We start from the raw sequence: 22,130 nt of genomic DNA on the forward strand, positions 1-22,130 counted from the left end.
CGGGGCTTTGGTGGGGCGGTGGGCGGGGCGGCCGCCCGCCCGGGAGTGACGAGCGACGCTCACCGCAGGTGGTCCTCCGGCGTCTGCCCCCGGGGCTCACCAAAGAGCAGCTGGAAGAGCAGCTGCGCCCCCTGCCGGCGCACGATTACTTCGAGGTAGTGGCTGCGGACCTCAGGTGAGGGCTGCGGCAGGACACCCAGGGCGGTGTCCCCTCCCAGCGGTCAGTACACGCCCACTTTAGGAACTGGCAAGTCACCGTGTCAGCCTAAAGGGGCTTTGTCCTTTGCGGTACCATGCACGTAGCTTTTAATAAACTGTAGGACGAGGAAAACCAGACTGCATCCCTTGCACGTGTGGAGTCCGGAGTGGTTTCACCAGGACCTGAGCCCTGAGAGGTGGAATCTCCTGCATGCATGCAGCCTGGCTCACGTCAGCAGCACCTCCCAGGCAGACAGGTTCCCTGCCTGTGGTGATGGGAGCAACACAGGGCTGACCTAACCAACCGCTGTCGATGCCACAGGAATTCGTGGGTTTTCACGATGTTCATTTTTATGTCCTTTTATGGTTTGCCTTTTCATTTGTGTCATATACGCTTTCCTTTGGGATACCAGATTTTTTTAAATCTATTCAAATAAAAATATAAACAATCAAATGGGTATCCTTTGAAAACCCCAGGTGGTTTTCAGATGGCTGAAGTTTAAAAGAACAGTTAAGAGAACAGGGAATTATGCTGTGCAGTCCCCGTGCCAGCTTGTGACTGGCACCCTCTGTACAAACAGATCCCTCTAAACTTCTATATTCTTTGTGAAACGTAATGGAAGAGTTCCTATCTGTGAAAAGAGTTGTGTGTGAGATGGGGAGAATGGTTTAGTTTTTCCTTGGTACCTAAGCACTGGTCCAAAGGGAAGTCACAGTACAGCATCTCATCCGAGAAGGAGCCCAGGCCAGCCTCGTTCTTGTTCAGATGTACCAGAAATGACTCTGAAAGCGCCATTGGTGTTTGAGTGACTTGTGGAGTATTTTAACCTCGGCTCTGTACAGTAGAGCTACTCCTGAATAATTAAGGCTTTGGTTAATGGTTGGTTTCTCTTCAGGGTTTTTTGATTTGGTTTAGTTTTGCTAAGGAATACCCAAATTGTTAAAATTAACTGAGAAGTGATTCTTGGGCATAAAAAAGTATTTGCTTATTCATAAACGATAAGGCAGAGCTAAGAGTGGTCCACTGTACTAATCGCTGCTGTCTCGGTTTCCAGCCTCTGCCCTCACCTCTTCTCCAGGGCATACATTAATTTTAGGAACCCTGACGACATCCTGCTGTTCAGAGACCGTTTTGATGGATATGTCTTCATTGGCAAGAAAGGTGGGTGAGTTTCAGTTAACTTCTCAAACACATTTGTAATAAGGTCATAAACCTCTCCTGTTCTGTCATGTGCTGGTGAAGCTCATAAACCAAAGAATCCCAGATGTTCCCTGAGCTAAGAACAGGAGTAAGCCATTGCTGGAGAGTGAGTGTCCACACGCTCCTTTTCCTAATAAAAGAACTCTGTGGTCCAAAGCTAAGTTATCTCACAGCATTTGATGAATGTTTCCTGGGATGTATTGTACACTTATATTTACACCAGGAATCCAGAGCCATGGCCATGATTGCCATGTCTTGATAGTCATGAATGTCAGCCATAGAGCATGTGGCTCAGTCTCCCCTTCAAGGACTCTGCTCCTGAACTTTCTGGATCTGGTTCTTTCTTTTTTTTAAAAAAAAAAAAAAAAAAAAAGATTTATTTATTATTATACATAAGTACACTGTAGCTGTCTTCAGACACACCAGAAGAGGGCATCAGACCTCATTATGGATGGTTGTGAGCCACCATGTGGTTGCTGGAGTTTGAACTCAGGACCTTGGGAAGAGCAGTCAGTGCTCTTACCCGCTAAGCCATTTCGCCAGCCCTGGATCTGTTTCTGATATTCCTCCTTCCCCATTCCTGTCCTGTGTTACATTTTCTGCTTTAAAGTTTGCAAACATTCTGTAGGAAGCTCTCTCTGCCCTCCCCAGCCATCCGTTTTCCATCCACCCCTCGCCCATACTGAACAGTGTCTCTTCTCCATGGGGTGACAAGCAGAAGGTCAGGTGGTTGTTTCTGTGAGTGTCATGCAGTTCAGTGCTCAGGCCCTTTGACATTCCAGCTCATCGCTAACTACTTTATTCAGGTGACCTTCTCTTTTATTGGTAAAATATACGCAACACAAATCATCTTATCCCCCCCCCTTTTTGAGATAGACTCTGTCTCTTAGCTCAGGCTGGCCTTAAAGCCTCAGAGATTCATTCTGCTGCCTCTTTAGTGACTTGTGGATCCTTCCTTCCTTCATTCCTTCTTTCCTTTGCATGTGTTTGTATGTGTAGTTCAGTATTATTAAAATTATTCACTTTATACAACCAGTTGCCCAGAGTCCCTGATTGGTACATAACTGAAACTTCATTAATTAAACACTAGTGCCCGACCCTCCACTTTCTCCTCCCTCCTCTGAACTCATTCCATTTTCTGTCTTTATAGTATGAACTTTCTTACTCCGCATACCCTGTCTTGGTAGACTCACACTGTTTGTCATCTTGGCTAGCTTCTTTCACTTAGCATGATGTCCTCCAGATTCAAGCATGCCACACCGTACTGCAGAATTTCCTTCCTTTCAAAGCTGGAGAACATTCCCATATGAATGTTTGTTCATTTTACCTATCCATTCGTATGTCAGTTGACACTTGGCTTGTTACAAGCTTTAGCCAAGGTAAACCCCCTGCATATACAGATGTGTCTCAGACACCCCGTTTTCAGTTTGGATATCTACCCAGAGATAGCATTGGGGATCAGGTGGTCACACTGCCCTCACAGCACAGTTACCCTTGTGCATTCCCACTCACCTCACAGCACAGTTACCCTTGTGCATTCCCACTCACAGTAGCGCCATTGTGCATTCCCACTCACAGTAGCGCCATTGTGCATTCCCACTCACAGTAGCACCATTGTGCATTCCCACTCACCTCACAGCACAGTTACCCTTGTGCATTCCCACTCACAGTAGCACCATTGTGCATTCCCACTCACTTCACAGCACAGTTACCCTTGTGCATTCCCACTCACAGTAGCACCATTGTGCATTCCCACTCACCTCACAGCACAGTTACCCTTGTGCATTCCCACTCACAGTAGCACCATTGTGCATTCCCACTCACAGTAGCACCATTGTGCATTCCCACTCACAGTAGCGCACAGAGCTGCAGTTGTTCGTCTTCCTCACCAACACGGTCCACTTTGAGTTTTCATTGAAGTTGTTTTATATTGCACTATAGTAGCTGGCCTCGTGGGATTCTTTTCTTTTGGGGATGGGGTTGCTCTTTGTTTTATTTTTGTTGTTGCTTTGATTTGGGTTAGATTGAGTTTGACTTGCCTTTTGAGATCAATTGTCAGTTGTGTATCCCAGGTTTATCTTAACTTGAGATCTTCCTGCCTCAGCCTCTCAAGTATGGGGATTATAGGTTATGTACTAACTAACATACCCAAACTTTTTGTGATTTAAATTTGTATTATCCAATAAATTTGCAATTGAATATATTTTATATTACTGTTGGCCATGTGTAGACCAACACTAGAGAAATATCTCTGAAGTTCTTTGTCACTTTTTTTTTTCAATTAAAAAAATTTTATTTTCAGTGGCTAGAGAGATGACTCAATGGTTAAGAGCACTAGCTGCTGTTCCAGAGGTCCTGAGTTCAATTCCCAGCAACCACATGATGGCTTACAACCATCTATAATGAGATCTGATGCCCTCTTCTAGCCTGCAGGCATACATTCAGATAAGGCACTCATGTATACTAATTAAATAAATAAATCTTTTTAAGAAACCTATTTTTGCTGAACAGTGATGGTACATGCTTTTAATCTCAGTATTTAGGAGGTAGAGGCAGGTGGATTTCTGAGTTTAAGGCCAGTCTGGTCTACAGAGTGAGTTTCAGGACAGCCAGGGCTATACAGAGAAATACTGTTGAGAGAAAGAGGGAGAGGGAGAGGGAGAGAGAGAAAGGAATATACACATATATATACATATATACACATCTATAAGTTTACATGTTTTATATGTGTGTGACATATTTTGTAGAAATATCCAAATTTATTGGATAATACAAATTTAAATCACAAAAAGTTTGGGTATGTTAGTTAGTACATAACCTATAATCCCCATACTTGAGAGGCTGAGGCAGGAAGATCTCAAGTTAAGATAAACCTGGGATACACAACTGACAATTGATCTCAAAAGGCAAATAGAAGGGTTCAGCTGCCAGAAGAGGGGACTAGATCCCCTTGAGCTGGAGTTGCCCAGCCAGCGTGTGTGCTGCGAACCAAGCTCATGTCCTCTGGACAGACAGCAAGTGCCCTTAACCACTCAGCCACCTGTCCGACCTCTTTGTCCTTCCTGAACCAGGTTATGTAATTGACATATTGAGGGGGTTCTTTTGCTTTGTCTCACCATGTACCCCAGGCTGACCCCAAACCTGCAACAATCCTTCTGTCTGTTTCTCATAAATTCTGGAATCCTAGGTACATGGTACCACTCCCAGATCTTTCTCTTCTTTTATCATTTGGTTGCGTTGCTGCTGTGTTGCAGAAGTTCTCTTGTACTCCGGGTGGCACTCTCTTACCAGCTGGCCGGCTCTCCCAGTGCACAGATCGCCTTCTCACTCTGGATTGTTTTGGGGTTTTTGTTGTTGTTGTTGTTGTTGTTTTTTCGAGACAGGGTTTCTCTATATAGCCCTGGCTGTCCTGGAACTCACTCTGTAGACCAGGCTGGCCTCGAACTCAGAAATCCACCTGCCCCTGCCTCCCAAGTGCTGGGATTAAAGGCATGCGCCACCACTGCCTGGCTTTAAATTAATTTTTTAAATTTTATTTTTATTTTGTGTGTATGTGTGTGTGCATGCCTGTGTGTGTATATATACTATGTGTGCAGGTATCCTCAGGAGTCAGAAGAGGGCATTGGAACCCTGGAACTGGAGTTCTAGGTGTTTGTGAGCCACCTAATGTATTCTATGCAAGACCAGCAAATGCCCTCAACCACTGAGTTCTCTCTCTAACACAAAACATTTTAACATCAAAATAGTTGATTATAAGTAAGCACATGACTGAAGATACTCCATTCATACATTATTTGGAAATAATAAGGGATAGTTGGGTTCACTGGCCTGCACATTTCTTCTCTGTCAAGTGAGCTGTTTTATGTTATGAGTGAATCCCTGATGATGAACCATTCCATGTGGTGAATGATACTGTGAGTCCCCTAGTGAGGGGCCATGCCATGCAGTGAGTGATGCTGTGAGTGACTCCCCTGATGAGGAGCCATGCCATACAGTGAGTGACTCCCCTGATGAGGGGCCATGCCATGCAGTGAGTGATGCTCTGAGTGACTCCCCTGATGAAGGCCATGCCATGCAGTGAGTGACTCCCCTGATGATGGGCCATGCCATGCAGTGAGTGATGCTGTGAGTGAGTCCCCTGATGAGGGACCATGCCATACAGTGAGTGATGCTGTGAGTTAGTCCCCTAATGAGGGACCATGCCATGCAGTGAGTGACTCCTCTGATGAGGGCCATGCCATGCAGTGAGTGATGCTGTGAGTCCCTGATGATGGGCCATGCCATGCAGTGAGTGATGCTGTGAGTCCCTGATGAGGGACCATGCCATGCAGTGAGTGATGCTGTGAGTCCCTGATGAGGGGCCATGCCATGCAGTGAGTGACTCCCCTGATGAGGGGCCATGCCATGCAGTGAGTGACTCCCCTGATGAGGGACCATTCCATGCAGTGAGTGATGCTGTGAGTGAGTCCCCTGATGAGGGCCATGCCATGCAGTGAGTGATGCTCTGAGTGAATCCCCTGATGAAGGCCATGCCATGCAGTGAGTGATGCTCTGAGTGAGTCCCCTGATGAGGGCCATGCCATGCAGTGAGTGATACTCTGAGTGAGTCCCCTGATGATGGGCTATTCCATGCAGTGAGTGATGCTGTGAGTGAGTCCCCTGATGATGGACCATGCCATGCAGTGAGTGATGCTGTGAGTGAGTCCCTGATGAGGGCCATGCCATGCAGTGAGTGATACTCTGAGTGAGTCCCCTGATGATGGACCATGCCATGAAGTGAGTGATGCTGTGAGTGAGTCCCTGATGAGGGCCATGCCATGCAGTGGGTGATGCTGTGAGTGAGTCCCTGATGAGGGCCATGCCATGCAGTGGGTGATGTTGTGAGTGAGTCCCCTGATGATGGACCATGCCATGAAGTGAGTGATGCTGTGAGTGAGTCCCCTGATGAGGGCCATGCCATGCAGTGAGTGATGCTGTTAGTGAGTCCCTGATGAGGGCCATGCCATGCAGTGGGTGATGCTGTGAGTGAGTCCCTGATGAGGGCCATGCCATGCAGTGAGTGTTGCTTCTTTCCACTACTCTCCGGGAAGCACTGTTGGATCTGAAGCTTACCTTGCCATCACTGTACTTTAACTCCATGTAGACAGGTTCGGCGTTAGATACTGGTTTCCCCAAGTGACTATAGTAGAGTTTCGTAGTGACGCTTGGATATCTCTCCATACAAGGCCTGGAGTATCCTGCAGTGGTGGAGTTTGCTCCATTCCAGAAGATTGCCAAAAAGAAGCTGAAGAAAAAAGATACCAAGACTGGAAGCATTGAAGATGGTGAGCCCTTTTCAAAAGCTGAATTATAAACCAACAGATTAAATACTCTGACCAAACATTATCTATACTCGGAGAGGGGGATATACCGATTCGTTTATTTATTCATTCACTCTGTTTTAAACTTACAGATCCAGAATATAAACAGTTTCTGGAATCATACAGCTTGGAGGAAGAGAAGACCAGCGCTAGTCCTGAGACGCTGCTGGGAGAGATAGAAGCGAAGACAAGAGAACTCCTTGGTCTGTCCTGCTCTTTGTTCATTGAGATACTTACTGGAGTATATATTTAATTCACTGGAGTATATATTTAATTCTCCTTTTTTCAAGATGAGGGTAAACTTTCTTTCTGTTACAGGCTTGATGGAAAGAGTGTATCATGGGGAAATATTTCTGAGCCTTTCTTGGTGGAGACTATGTTTCTAGAGTCCTTGCTTAAAATGGCCGTGCTGCCACAGACAGATGCATGCCCTTGGCTGCTCAGAGAAGAGCTTTTATTGCAGCAGCATTACTGTCTTTGTAGAGCAGCCATGGGCGGGCCTTGGGAGCCTATGGAGCCAAGACATTTGGCTCACATATGAAGCTACAAATCTTCTGAGGAAGCTAACCTGTCAAAGCCCAGCTAGAGTCTAGCATCTGGTTTGAATCCCCATAGAACTTCTTCCTAAAATGGGTGTTTTAGAAATGTTTGTCTTGCCAGGCGGTGATGGAGCACGCTTTTAATCCCAGCACTTGGGAGGCAGAGGCAGGTGGATTTCTGAGTTCGAGGCCAGCCTGGTCTACAGAGTGAGTTCCAGGACAGCCAGGGCTATACAGAGAAACACTGTCTCAAAAACAAACAAACAAACAAACAGAAATGTTTGTCTCTTCAGAAAATTCATGTGCAGACATGAAACACCTTTGGTTTTCACCAGGCACACATTTCATCTCAGACACACCTGAATGTCCAATTTCCTGATGGTCACAATATTAAACCTCTTCTGGGGTGGGGGGGCAGGTGCTGCTGAAGAGATGGCTCACAGTTTAAGAGCATTGATTGGTCTAACAAAGAATCCAGATAGGATTTCCAGCACCTAGATGGTGGCATGGCATACACAGTCTCTAACTCCAGTCCCAGAGAATCCAGCACCCTCTTATGGCCCTTGTGTTTATTACACACATACACACACACACACACACACACACACACACACACACACACACACAATGTACAGACAAGCATGCAGGCAAAATATTCATACACACAAAGATTTTTTTTTTTTAAGATTTATTTATTTTTATATGAGTGCACTGTAGCTGTCTTTACACACACCAGAAGAGGGCATTAGATTCCACTACAGATGGTTGTGAGCCACCATGTGGTTGCTGGGAATTGAACTCAGGACCTCTGGAAGAGCAGTCAGTGCTCTTAACTACTGAGCCATCTCTCCAGCCCCACACACAAAGATTTTTAAAACAGAACAAAAGCCCTTTTCCCAAGGCCTGCCATCCTTTACATGTCCCGCTCCCCTGTGAAGACCTGTAGAACATCTCATGTACATTCCATGTCCCGCTCACCTGTGAAGACATGTACAACATCTCATGTACATTCCATGTCCTGCTCCCCTGTGAAGACATGTACAACATCTCATGTACATTCCATGTCCTGCTCACCTGTGAAGACATGTACAACATCTCATGTACATTCCATGTCCCGCTCCCCTGTGAAGACATGTACAACATCTCATGTACATTCCATGTCCCGCTCCCCCGTGAAGACCTGTAGAACATCTCATGTACATTCCATGTCCTGCTCCCCCGTGAAGACCTGTAGAACATCTCATGTACATTCCATGTCCTGCTCCCCTGTGAAGACATGTACAACATCTCATGTACATTCCATGTCCTGCTCACCTGTGAAGACATGTACAACATCTCATGTACATTCCATGTCCCGCTCACCTGTGAAGACCTGTACAACATCTCATGTACATTCCATGTCCCGCTCACCTGTGAAGACCTGTAGAACATCTCATGTACATTCCATGTCCTGCTCCCCTGTGAAGACCTGTACAACATCTCATGTACATTCCATGTCCCGCTCACCTGTGAAGACCTGTACAACATCTTGTGTACATTCCCCTCCTGAATTCCTCCCCCACTTCCACAGTGGAACTATATTTCATCTTGTAGTTGCAGACAAGAGTTGTTTAAAGTTCAGTATATGGTAAATGAAGAGACCAGAGTCAGCATAAGCTGGTGTGACTGAAGAGCTGTAAGAAGCCCTGTACTGAGATTGACTCCTGACTCCCAGGGAAGGCTCTTGTATTATGCTGAGCATGTTTTAGAAGTCAAATATTGGCAGAAAGGAGGATGATGGACAGATTAGTGTAGGGGCTCAGGGGAAGAAAGAACTAAAGACTAGAGGGTTAAGATGAGCCAGCGTGCCAGGCAGTGGTGGCGCACGCCTTTAATCCCAGCACCTGGGAGGCAGAGGCAGGTGGATTTCTGAGTTCGAGGCCAGCCTGGTCTACAGAGTGAGTGCCAGGACAGCCTGGTGTACAGAGTAAGTTCCAGGATAGCCAGGGCTACACAGAGAAACCCTGTCTCGAAAAACCAAAAAAAAAAAAAAAAAAAATAGAACTCAACTTAAGTGTCCCCTTGTTATCAGGTTGTCACTACAGGCCACTTTGAAACATATTCTTTGTGGGTTAGAATCTACTTTCATTCCTCCAGAGGGCACTTGTCCTTGGGGGCCTCAGTGTGCAGGATCCAGCTCAGTGCCCACAGGAGTGTCAGTTTTCTTACATATTGAGAACGCAAGTGCCAGGGACTCACTGTGTCCTGACACAAGTGCTTCCTTCATTCCAGGACCCTGGAGGCTGCTTCTGTAGTTTCTGCTTCTGCTTTTAAGTTCATAGCAGTTGCCAGTTTTTCCTTAGCTTTTAACCTTCCATGGAGTCTCATGAACAAGCCTAACAAATAAGGTTCGAATACAATCATTATAAACTCACGCTGGCAGGAGTTCCAACTGGACCAGCCAGGATTAGCTCTGAGGCTTGGCCCTTCATGGTCTCAGCAAGCATCGCCACCTGTTGAGCCTTGTAAACTTTTATGGTGGGTGATTAGGATGGGAGGAGGGATGAGTTAGTGTTACCAAACCTTATCTTGGGATCCTTTGTTTTGCTAGTCTGATAGCCATAGTGTCTCTTTAAAATGACTTCATTTCTGCCAGACTGATTACATCCATGGCCACAGCACTTGCCATTAGCCGTGGGCGTCTCCAAGCATGTCCACTCTAAGGCTGAGTACCACTTGATCTCTAGCCAGGGTCAAAGGTCCCCAGCATCATGCCAGCTCTCAGGTGTATCCAAGGATTCTCCCCAGCCTGTTCACTGTGAGATCTTAAAGGTCTGTGGGGTGGGCCCATCCCTGCCTTCTCACCATGTGCTCACATTTGAGGGCTGTGGAGCTAGTCCCAATGGTGACACCTGTAGGCCTGTGACATGGGGACACCTGACATCCCAGTCAGACATGAGAGGTGGGGCATAGGAAAGGTGGCATTCAGGGTAAAGTGTGTAAATGCACTGTAGGTGAGAGAGATGGTGGTGGATTTTTTTGTTGGTTTGGTTTGGGGTTAGCAGTGCCATCTACAATCATTTTCTAAACTTTAGATTGAATAGTTCTTGTCTGAAATGACCAGAAATGTTCTGTTTAGGGCTTTGGTATATTTGCATATAAATAATAAAATATTGAGGTGATGGAACACAAGTATAAAGATAACAATTGTGTTTTCTGTGTATTTTAAACAGTTAGAAAGCAGGTGTATACCACATTTGCAGTGAATCTCTGTTTTGACTGACCTATCATAAAATTGCATATATAATTTTCTACCTGTGTTATTGCATCAGTGCTCAAAACTTTACTTGGGGACATTTCAGACTTTGGACTTTTGAACTAGGTTGACATGTATTAAAGACTTTGTATCATTGGGCTGGAGAGACAGCACAGGGTTTAGAACACTTGTTGCTTCTGCAGAGAACCTGAGCAGATCCCAGCTCCCACACGACAGCTCCCTACCATTGCTAACGTCAGTTCCAGGGAGTCTGACAGCCTGTTCTGACTGCCATGGGCACCAGGCATAAACATGGTACATATCATACATGCAGACAAAATAAATCTTTAAAAAAAACCCTCAACAGTGGAAAAGCAAAAGATTCTGAAAATATGCATAGCATCAAAGCAAATATGTAAATGTTCCTTTTGATTCTTCAGAAGTATAAAAATAAATTAGTAACATTTGAGAAGCTTAAGATATCACACATAAACTTTTTTTGCCAAGTATGTGGGCAATACTTTATGACCCTTTTTAAGAAAAAAATATCATGTGTCTTTTTTTTCACTGTTAAGTTGCCTATGGCTCTGTAAATAACCACATACTCATAGTCCTTCTGATAAACAGCTGTAATTAAACTCATTAGATCACAAAAACAAAAACAACGACGACAACAACAAAAAAAAACCCACAAAGGTAGACATGAGAGGGGGGGGGAGGATTAGTTGGGAAGAGAAGGGTCAGCAGGAGAGGGAGGGCTCATGGGTAGGTCATGAAGTGTAAATGTGATCAAAATACATATATGTATATGAAAATGTCACAATGACCCATTATTATGCATAACTGGTATATGCTATAATAAGAACTTAAAGAGTGGTAAGTCAGTGTATCCAGAATTGTCAGTACCTACAAGTTACTTGAATTTGTAGCAACAGAATAAGAATGTCCCCAGGTACAGTGCAGTGCATACTCACAAACATTTTAGAGATAATATTCTTCCCCTAATTATTTTAATGTTAAATTGAAAACAAGAACTTAAGATAAATCTCAATTTACAAGTTATGTGTAATGTATTATAATTTTTTTCTTTAGCCAGAAGAACCACACCTCTTTTGGAATATATTAAAAATAGAAAATTGGAAAAGCAGGTAGGTGATGTTTTACCTAGTGGGTATCTGTCCTGTACCTGCTGTTTCCACGCACGAAACTTACATATGATGTGTTTGGCTATACCTTCAGAGACTCCGGGAAGAAAAACGCGAGGAGCGGAGGAGGAGGGAGCTAGAAAAGAAGCGTCTGCGGGAAGAAGAGAAGAGGAAGAGGAGAGAAGAGGACCGGTGCAAGAGGAAGGAGGCAGAGAAGCAAAAGAGAGTGGAGAAGGACGTGAGGATCAAGGTAACTGCAGAGACGCTGTACTTCTCTTACGCTCGGCACACCACTGAAGTATCGTAACTCTAAAATCGTCAAACGTTGTCAGTTAATCTAACCCTTTATCACAGTTCCTCACACCCATCCTATAACAATAGCTCCAAACATCCCCACAAACTCAGGTGTTCTTACACAGCCTGGTATACTGAGGAGGTAGACAGTGTGGGGCTCTGACCTCCTGATGTAGAATGGGTCACATCACGGGAGAGCCCATCCATGCCTTAAATTCTTGTGACTAAAGGGAGCCATGCCTGAGAACTTCCTGCCGGCCTCTCTGTCCTTGTCAGTACCTCAGGACCAGAATGAGGCATTTGGAGCTCAACACCAGGCAGCACCCATGGGTCTCACCCTCAGGACCAGAATGAGGCATTTGGAGCTCAACACCAGGCAGCACCCATAGGTCTCACCCTCAGGACCAGTTTTCCCATGGCTGATGCATTTATTTATATAGATGGAATTGGAGTCAGCCCTGCTTAGGACTTTTTAAAACTGAGATTTCACCCTACTCCACAGGGGATTTAAGATACCTTATTGGTGTTCTGAAGAAATATACAATATAAAGTATTAACCATCATTAACTGTTACTTTTAATATGTAAGGACCATGTCTGTGGTCAGCAAAGTCTGCATGTATGCGCACCACACATGTGTCTGGTACCAGTAGAGGCCAGAAACGGATACTGAGTCCCCTGGAACTGGAGTTAATAATGGTTGTGGGCTACCATGTAGATGATAGGAACCTAATCCAGGTGCTCTTGAAGAGCAGCAAGTGCTCTTAACCACCGAGCCACAGTAATAAATCGTACAGTAGTAGGTAATCATATCAATGTTACAATTTCTCAGCTTCTTAAGAAACTAGAAACAGGAGAAGAAGCAACCACAGAGAAACCCAAAGAAAGAGGTGAAACTGTTGGTGCCGGAGATGAGAAGCAGGACACCCGGCCAGTAGAGAGCCAGCCAGAGACGCCTGGAGAGAGGTGAGCGCGCTCCCGTTGCACTGACTGTCCCTGCCCCTGGTCTGCAGTCACAGTGCTGCACACTTACATTGCCCTCGGAGTCGAGCACACCAGGAACGTAGTGAGCACCAACCCAGGGAAGTCCCTGCTCCTTCCTAACCGTCGCCTCTTGAGCATCTCCCTTGCCTTGTCCTTCCTGGGCTTAGGTCTCCAGGGTCTGCCATCCAGCCCTCCTTTTTGTGAATTATGCCTGTTCAGGGCTTTCCTTGGTATTTGAGATTTCACACACAGTTTTATTCCAACTCTCCTGCAGCCTGTCTGTGGTCACATTTCAGTTACCTGCAACGACAATTTCAGAGTTCCATCTTTTAGGGCTGGTCACTTTTGGAGGTTTTTTGTTTGCTTGTTTATTTGGTTTTGGTTTTTCTGTGGAGGAGCAATAGGCCTTAGGTATTATAATTCTTCTCCTTATTTCTGTCTTTTATTGGTCCTGCCTGCTCATGACATGGTTTCATGGAAGGAGCTCAGCCATCAAGCCAGCAGGACATAGCCCCTGGCCCTGGGTATCTGCCCAGGCTTGCCCGACCCAAGGCGTCTTCTACCTGCTGGATTATCAACTCCAAAGTCTTTAGCACTTTGGTCTGTGTTTTAGCATTGCATGTCATGGTTTGTGGTACATCACTGCTGTACGGTCCTTACTCGTTCCTGTGCCTCCCACAGGGATAGCACTCAAAGGGGACGTGGTAGCTTGTGCCCATGATTCAATGAGGCAAAGACCTCAAGAACCAGATAAACTAAGCACCTTGTCTACTACCCACTCAACCTTTCCAGTGCGTGAATTAATTCACCTGTCACTATTAGACTTCGGTTCATCTGGGCACCTAGGAATGCCGCTCATTTAGCTAAGCTGTAACATGCTGTCTTAGGGTTTTACTGCTGTGACCAAACACCATGACCAAGGCAACTCATATAAAGAGTAACATTTAATTGAGGCTGGCTGATAGGTTCAGGGGTTCAGTCCACTATTATCATGGCAGAAAGCATGGCATCGACCAGGCAGGCATGGTGCAGGAGACCGAGCAAGAGTTCTACATCATGATCCTAAGGCAGTCAGCAGAAAACTCAACATCCTCAGGCAGCTAGGGGGAGGGTCGCAAAGCCCACTCCCCAAAGTGACACACCTCCTCCAACAAGGCCACACCTCCTAATAGTGCCACTCCCATCACACCTGGGGATTGTGCCTGCTCTGGAGAACTGAGACGTAGGCCAGTGTGTCCACATACCTTAGCATCGCGTCCTATACTTGCTGTTGAGGTGCAGTGGCAGATGCCGTTTGCCCATCTCCGAGTCTTCTGTTGGATGCTGTGAGCCCATGGCTGTGAACCTTGGCTCTGTAGCAATGGGCTCAGTTCTCACGCACCCCATCCAGGGTAGAAGGGAGACAGATAATGAAAAAGCCACTTCCCCGCAGCTGGTTATTAACCATTTGTATTGATTCACAGGCTACAGGATGGCAGTGATAAAGAGCAAAGGGACAAACGATTCCGAGAGAAAGATCCCGAAACTTCCAGATGTCATGCAGACAGTTGCAGGAAGCACGGCATTCACTCAGAGTTTGCCAGGTTTTCCAGAAGGAATGAGGACGAGTCAAAGTGGGGAAAAGGCTTCACCCAGGACAGAGGCAAGAAGGGCCAGGATGGGAGTGTCCCCGTGGACGTGGCAGAGAGAAGCGGCATGGAGCACAAGGAGTATGACAGCCTGGGGCCAAGAAAGGATCGCCCGGGAAACAAGGCCCTGTAGACCGCGTCTTCCCTGATTCGTGTGCGGCTACACAGCGTGCTCGGCAGCCTCACAGCCACTTTCCCCAAGTACAAATCCTCATTACGCTAGATAAGAGCAATCCGCCTTGTGTGCGTAGGTCCAGAGTTACACGTCTGTGTCCGCCCATGTGGGCTGAATTTAAAGTCTATATCTTCTAGAGTGCTCTTGCTCCTCTGGGATGCACTGAACTTGGAACTAAATTCAGAATAAAACATTCCATCATCTTTTTAAAGAATCAGGCTTTTATTTACCAGGAAAAGTTGTTTAGCATTAGTCATTTACTAGAGATGTATATTGTAAAATGCAACCTTAAGATCATAAGGGAAGGTGCTGGAGCAATGGCTCAGCGGTTAGGAGCACTGACTGCTCTTCCAGAGGTCCTGAGTTCAATTCCCAGTAACCACATGGTGGCTCACAACCATCTGTAATGGGATCCGATGCCCTCTTCTGGTGTGTCTGAGTACAGCGACAGTGAACTCATATACATAAAAGAAATAAATCTTTAAAAAAAAGATGATAAGGGAAAGAGCACCTTGTGGAGCTCTCCTTGATGAGTGAGCTCTGCCTGAGCATGAATGCAGCAGGAGGTCCTTGAGACCAGGAGACATGTCCCTTCAGAAGTGTGAAGGTCACTTGTGTTCAGTCACATTTTTCCCAGAGACATTCAGGGTAGCATTCCTAGTGGGGCCACCTGTAGGCTGCTCCTCACTGGTAAGCCAATGTCTGGGAGCCAAGAGTCCTTGGGTGGGGGTCGGGGCGTGGGGGAAGACTCAGATAAACAGAGGGCCACCGTGCTGGACATTAAGGGGCACCATCCCCAACAGCCTGTCTTAGGGAACTCAGGCTTTTGTGGGGAGGGAACGGAGGGATGGTAAGGTGGCGGGTGGAGGCTGCTGCTAAGTGGGTCGTAGCCGCGCGATATGTGGCTTGATATTTTGTCTCAGGGCCAGAACATCTCTCGAACTTGGTTTCCTGGGGCTAGAACCTACAGTCTCCTAAGACAAGTACAGTCTTCACAGCAGTTCACACCCTTAGTGTTAGCTGTCACCCAGAGTGGAAGACGAGTGAGGGGCCTTCCATGTTCTCGAGTTTCCTGAAGGTAGCCATTGTTCTGTTCTTGGAGTACTTCTAAAGGAAGGTCACTTAGCAGTTAACATCTTAATTATTTAGCTGTAGCTTCTGTTTAGGGTGCTCTGCCACGGGTAACTTCCCCAGAGCCTCCAGTGGTGGAGCGATACTTCACTTCCAGGGCCAACCTCATAGGCACGCTCACCAGGCCTGGCAGCCTCACCAAGCCTCTGGGATTTAAGCATTTTAAGAACATGGACAGCTGGGTGGTGGTGGTGGCGGCAGCGGCGGCGCACGCCTTTAATCCCAGCACTGGGGAGGCAGAAGCAGGTGAATTTCTGAGTTCAAGGCCAGCCTGGTCTACAGAGTGAGTTCCAGGACAGCCAGGGCTACACAGAGAAACCCCGTCTCAAAAAATCAAAAAACAAACAAAAAGATTTCTTTTGGCTCAAAGTTCCAAGGTACAGCCTGTCATAGACGGGAAGTCTTGGGGACAGGATCTTGAGGCAGCAGGTCACATGTCCGCAATCAGGAAGTGCAGAGATGAGCTAGTGCTCTGCTAACACTCTCCTTGTTCTGCGGTTTGGGGTTCAGTCCGCGGAAATGGATTGGATCCTCCCACTGGAGTTACCTAAGCAAGATAATCCCTCGCAGGCTTGTCCCTCGGGCGATTCTAGATCCTGCCAAGTGGATAGTTAATATTAGCCATGGAAGCTCCTTTTCATGTGGAGACTTAAGCTTTACTCCAGCCCAGCGATCGAGTCCAGAAGGCACCAGCGTGCATCCATTCGCCCAAAGCCTTCTCTGTCCCGAGTTTAGGTTAAGTGTCCCTCCGTAACAACTTGTTTATTTTCTGTGGGGAACAGTTCATCAGCATAGCCCGTCCATGAAATTAGTAAACTCCATGGAGTCAGGGACTGGGTTTTTCCATTGCTGTATGCTCCATCTGTGGCCGCCAGCAGCTAGCAAACCGGGTTCCTGAAAGAGAGGCGGGGGCCTGGGGAAAATAGGGGTATCAGAAATAACCAGACCAAGTCAAAAGGTTCCGATCAAGGTCCAATATGATCAAGGTCCAATGTGTATTTCAGAGTCTGAGAATATACAGGGAGGGGACCCAACCCCCACCATGCCAGGATCTTGTGGCCTAATTAACATCTTGTTGTTCTGTACTGAAGGCAGGTGAAGCAGCTCAGCAGGGCGTGACTCCTATAGGGAAGTTGCAGACTTGGCTGAACAATAGACCTCACCTAAGGGGGAAGACTCCACCCTAGGTGGGCTAGCTGCTTGTGGCCAGGACAAGGTCTGGTTCAGCCTGCTTGAGGCTGGGGGAGGTCACATCCAGACCCACTATTTCTTAGATATTCTAGCTTTTAGGAAAAATATAGGCAAGAAATCGGCCTGCATTTAGGAGCAGCTAAAGGAATGAACTCCATGAATTTTTTTTTCTTTGTTTCTCAGTGTATTTTGTTCCAAACTTGAAACAAGGACAAAGCAAAGAAATGGACATTGTTTCTAAATGGATCCACAACTTAATTATACCAACCCAGTGCGAAGCTCAGAAGTAACAATTAAGTGAGGAAGTGGAGACCTTGTTCTCCCGCCACAGTTTTCTACTATTTACAGTAGGATTGCATTCCCTGCTGCTCTGCTCTCCTCGTAGAAGACCCGGGGAGATCTGCATTTAGAAGTCACCTTTCCCTTCTCTCCCTCCCTGTCTAGCTTACACTGAGTTCAGACTGACGGAAGCCCTGTTTCTGTAATTGCTTTTGCTTCAAGCTAACCCTCTTTCTTCATGCTTTATAAACGACATAGGAATTTTTTATTTTTGAGACAGGGTCTCATGTACCTTCCTGAGTGGCCTTGAACTCCCTCCTGAGTGCTGATATTAAAGGTATGGGTCATGGAGCCCAGCCTATTTTTTTTTTTAACTTTAGTAAAACTACTACGCAATGTTTCTGACTACTTATGATATTATTTCTTCTCAAGACAACCAATTCCTTAGTCATAAGTTAACAACAAAAATATACACATATGAAGTTAAATTTTATTTCTTTCTTTCTTTGTTTGTTTATTATTTATTTTGGTTTTTTAAGACAGGGTTTCTCTGTGTAGCCCTGGCTGTCCTGGAACTCACTCTATAGATCAGGCTGGCTAAGAACTCAGAAGTCTGCCTGCCTCTGCCTCCTGAGTGCTGGGATTAAAGGCATGCACCTTTAAAACAAACTGTCTTTGTTTATTTATATATTATTTGTTTATCTTTTCTTTTCTGAGATGGGGTCTCTCCATGCAGTCCTGGTTGTCCTGGTTGTCCTGGAATTCACTATATAGACCAGAATGGCCTTGAATTCCCAGAGATCTGCCTGCCTCTGCATTCTTAGGACTTGGATTAAAAGCATGGGCTCTCTCATGCTTGGCTTTTTGTTTTTAAATGCATTTTTGATGCTGGATATTGAACCTACAGCCGTTGTATACGTTAAAGATAATGCTTCACCATTGAGCTACATCCCTTTCCTGAAGTCAAGATTATCTACACCATTCCCTTCTGCTTTGACATTCTGTATGATAATTCAGCAAGGAAAAAAAAATTAAGGGCTTACCTTTCGGAATTTCTTGGAGATTTTTGACAGCTGTGTAACATCACCAAAATCAGGAAGAGAGACTCAAGAGAGACGCTGTGTGACTAAGTGCCCGGCATCTGAGCTAACAAGTCTGATTTTCCTCTCACAGATTCAAAGAATTAGCCAGTAATTTTTTTTATCGAAAACTTCTGTATTTTCCCTAAATATCAGAGACAGACGAACACTAAATTGTGACAAGCAAACACTCCTACCCCATCTTTTAAAACAACAACATTCCCTTGGTTTTAAAAGGTATACTGATGCTTGTTCCCAGGTCTGTCCCTGCCTTTGATGTAAGGCTGTGTTCTTACCGAAACATCCTTGTGTACACACACACACACACACACACACACACAAGACCAACATGCATACTACACAGCATACATAGGCAAAACTAGATAAAACCCTGGAATCCCTAAAAGGTCAGGACATCTGTGCTCTTTCCTTTAAATTAGGGCTTCTGACCCCGAAAGCCACATTAGGGGTGGAGATGATCTTATGACTGCCCATTCTTCCTCAAGTTAGCAAACATGCTGGGAGGTCCATAAAGAGCCTGCCATGTAAGCAGGAGGACCCAAGTTAGATCCCCAGAACCGTTTAAAAAGCAGCAGGCAGATGGTGCACACTTGTAATCCCAGTACTGGGAGGTGAAGACAGGGAGAACCCTGCGGCTTCAGCTAGCCTCATCTACTTGGCAAGTACCAGGTCCCCAGTACAAGACCCTGTCTCAAAAAACAAGGTGGTTGGTGGTGGTTACCCCTTGTCTATTGCTTGCCTAGTCACAAAAACTCGCCGTACACTTTTCTATAAAGTAGCCCCTCTTCCCTTTCGTCAAAGGAATAATCCTAAAAAGTTACCATTTTCCCACAGTAGACTGTCCATCAATGTCCCTCTGTCCCTCTGACATGGAATCAAAGGGACTACATTACAGGCAACAGAACAAAACAAAACAGAACAAAAAATAAAAAAACTCTTTACTAGCTAAAACAGGCCCCACGGACCTGTGAGATGTTCTATCAGATAAAGGCCTTTGCCATGCAGGCCTGATGACCTGAGTTTCATCTTTGGAACACCCATGCTGGGAGGAGAAATCGATGCTACAAAGTTGCCCACCACACACATTGCGCACATGCATGCACACACACTACACAGACACATACACACACACACACACACACACACACTACACACACACACACTACACACACACACACACACACACACACACACACACACACACACACACACACACACACACACACACACAGAACAGTGAAAGGAGAAGGGAGTGCTGGCTTCTCAGGGACTGAAAATTTAACTCTTTCCAGGTCCTGGCCCCAGCCTCAAACTAGACCTTACTTACCAAGTCAGCACCTTGGCAAGGACACAAAACTAATGTTCCCTTTGTCCTTTCCTTGGGACCTCTGAGGAAGCCTTGCATTGGCCTGGCTCCCAACAATTTGGTACCAGGAAGAGAAGAACCCAGATTCTCTAGAAGAGCAGCCAATGCTCTTAACTACTGAGCCATGGTTCAAGTCCTTTGTGATTTAATATGCCACAGAACCTTAAGTAAAATCATCGGTCCACTACAGTGTAATTCTCACAGTGGGGTTCTCCACCCAGCAGCAGCTCTAGTGCCTTCTGGGAACTTGCTAGATTCCTGGGACCTGCATCAGGACTCAGCATCAGATGCTGTCAGCATGGGGCCCTGGCCTTATCCTCCAGGGCGTGTGCATTCTGCTAAGTTCCTCACTTGGAATAACAAGGGTTAGATTTCTAGCACCTCAGAAATTGAAAACAAAGTAAAATTTAAAAATGCAGATTCACTATAGACACAAAGACACATAGGTTGAAAATGAGTAAGATATTAATCAAAAGAGAGTATTGTTTTTGTTTTTTTTGTTTTTTGTTTTTTTTTAATTATTTATTTAATGTATGTGAGTACACTGTAGCTGTCTTCAGACACACCAGAAGAGGGCATCAGATCTCATTATAGATGGTTGTGAGCCACCATGTGGTTGCTGGGATTTGAACTCAGGACCTTTGGAAGGGCAGTCAGTGCTCTTAACGGCTGAGCCATCTCTCCAGCCCAAAAGAGAGTATTGTTAACACCAGGAGAAAGGTTGTAAGTAACTAAGAAAGACAATAAAATTGGCAATGTTTAATATAGTAATAGTTTATAACAATTATAAACAATTGCATACCCAACACATAAGAAGCCGCATAATGGTAGAACCAATTGGAATATCAACAACTCTCTACATAATGGATAAAAACAGCAGACTCACGCAGTTAGACCACATAGAGAACCCGATGAAGGACATGGGACATCCAAATGAGTAAGCACATTCTTTTAAAACTCATATGGGACTTTTTCCGAGAAAAACATGTTCGATAGCAAATGAAATACCAACAGATTTTGTAAAGAAGAGACTATTAGACACATCTCAGACCACAATAGGGTAAAGATAGGCTTAACTGAAGTAAAATGAGAAATTTTACGTACATGGAGTACAATGATAGATAAGTTAGGAGATGTCTCCATGTGAAGGAAAAGAGAGTATAGCCCAGGCCTGCGAGCTGCTGCTGAAGCCAAAGGAGAAACAGGCAGCCATAACCACGTGAAACCGGGAGAGGGCCTGAAACTGCGATGTAACTTTACAACTTTCAGTGTTTGAAAAAGAAGCGCAAAAAAACTACAAAGTATAAGCCATAAAGAATAAAGTTGAGCTGGTCGGTGGTGGCACACGCCTTTAATCCCAGCACTTTCGAGGCAGAGGCAGATGGATTTCTGAGTTCGAGGCCAGCCTGGTCTACAGAGTGAGTTCCAGGACAGCCAGGGATACACAGAGAAACCCTGTCTTGAAAAACCTAAACAAACAAACAAACAAACAAACAAAAGAATATAGTTGAGGGGTGGAGAGATGGCTCAGTGGTTAAGAGCACTGACTGCTCTTCCAGAGGTTCTGAGTTCAATTCCCAGCAACGACATGGTGTAGGCAGCCACTTGGATGATAAAATCCAAGATGGAGCTGGTTCCCGATACACATACTATAAAACAAAAACCTACAGATCAATATCTACTATCAGGAGAATCCTGATGTGAATTTCTCAGTGACATACTAGCATCCCTAACTCATCAGCACACTGGATGATCTCTCTGCATGACTAAATAGGATTTATTTCTGGAAAGCAAGAATGATTTCATATATATATAAATCAATCACTACAATGCATCATGGTGTTAGAATGAGTTTTAAAGGCTGCTTGATTGTTTTAATTGACCTAGAAATAATTTAATAAAATTAAGTTTTCATGATGAGTACATTTTTTAAAACTAGGTATAGAGACAAACTACTTCAGCGCTAAGATGCACGTATGAACAGTCCATCACAGTCAATGGTGAAAGACTGAACGCCTCTAACATAAGGGGTAGTGGAAGAAGTCTTGCTTTTACAATTTCTGTTTAACACAGACAACTCTGCCTTCAACAGTTAGGCAAGTGTGATGATGGTGATGATGGTGATGATGGTGATGATGGTGATGATGGTGACTCCGGGAAGAAGGAGCCTCAGCGGAGGAATTTCCTGCATCAGGTTGGCTAGTGGGCATTTTTGTGATGGATTTTATTGACTGCTACCTTGCCACGCACACTCGTCTACTCCAGTCACATCCATAATATCGGGGATAAAATCCTGATAAAGGAT

The 22,130-nt window shown here is 45.4% G+C and overlaps 1 protein-coding gene across 1 annotated transcript in view; it reads left to right on the forward strand.

Moving 5' to 3' along the window:
• The window catches only part of Upf3a (UPF3A regulator of nonsense mediated mRNA decay), a 15,507-nt gene extending 535 nt beyond the window's left edge, over positions 1 to 14,972 (forward strand). Inside the window, exons 2-9 of the mRNA XM_031339144.1 lie at positions 69 to 175; positions 1,254 to 1,360; positions 6,625 to 6,723; positions 6,852 to 6,962; positions 11,626 to 11,681; positions 11,773 to 11,928; positions 12,804 to 12,937; positions 14,419 to 14,972. Coding sequence (XP_031195004.1) covers positions 69 to 175; positions 1,254 to 1,360; positions 6,625 to 6,723; positions 6,852 to 6,962; positions 11,626 to 11,681; positions 11,773 to 11,928; positions 12,804 to 12,937; positions 14,419 to 14,716 — 1,068 coding nt within the window. The 3' untranslated portion in view covers positions 14,717 to 14,972. The remainder of the gene's footprint in view (positions 1 to 68; positions 176 to 1,253; positions 1,361 to 6,624; positions 6,724 to 6,851; positions 6,963 to 11,625; positions 11,682 to 11,772; positions 11,929 to 12,803; positions 12,938 to 14,418) is intronic.
• Positions 14,973 to 22,130: the final 7,158 nt, after the last annotated feature.

Source organism: Mastomys coucha, unplaced genomic scaffold (genome assembly GCF_008632895.1).
Source record: "Mastomys coucha isolate ucsf_1 unplaced genomic scaffold, UCSF_Mcou_1 pScaffold22, whole genome shotgun sequence".
In the NCBI taxonomy this organism is placed as follows: Eukaryota; Metazoa; Chordata; class Mammalia; order Rodentia; family Muridae; genus Mastomys; species Mastomys coucha.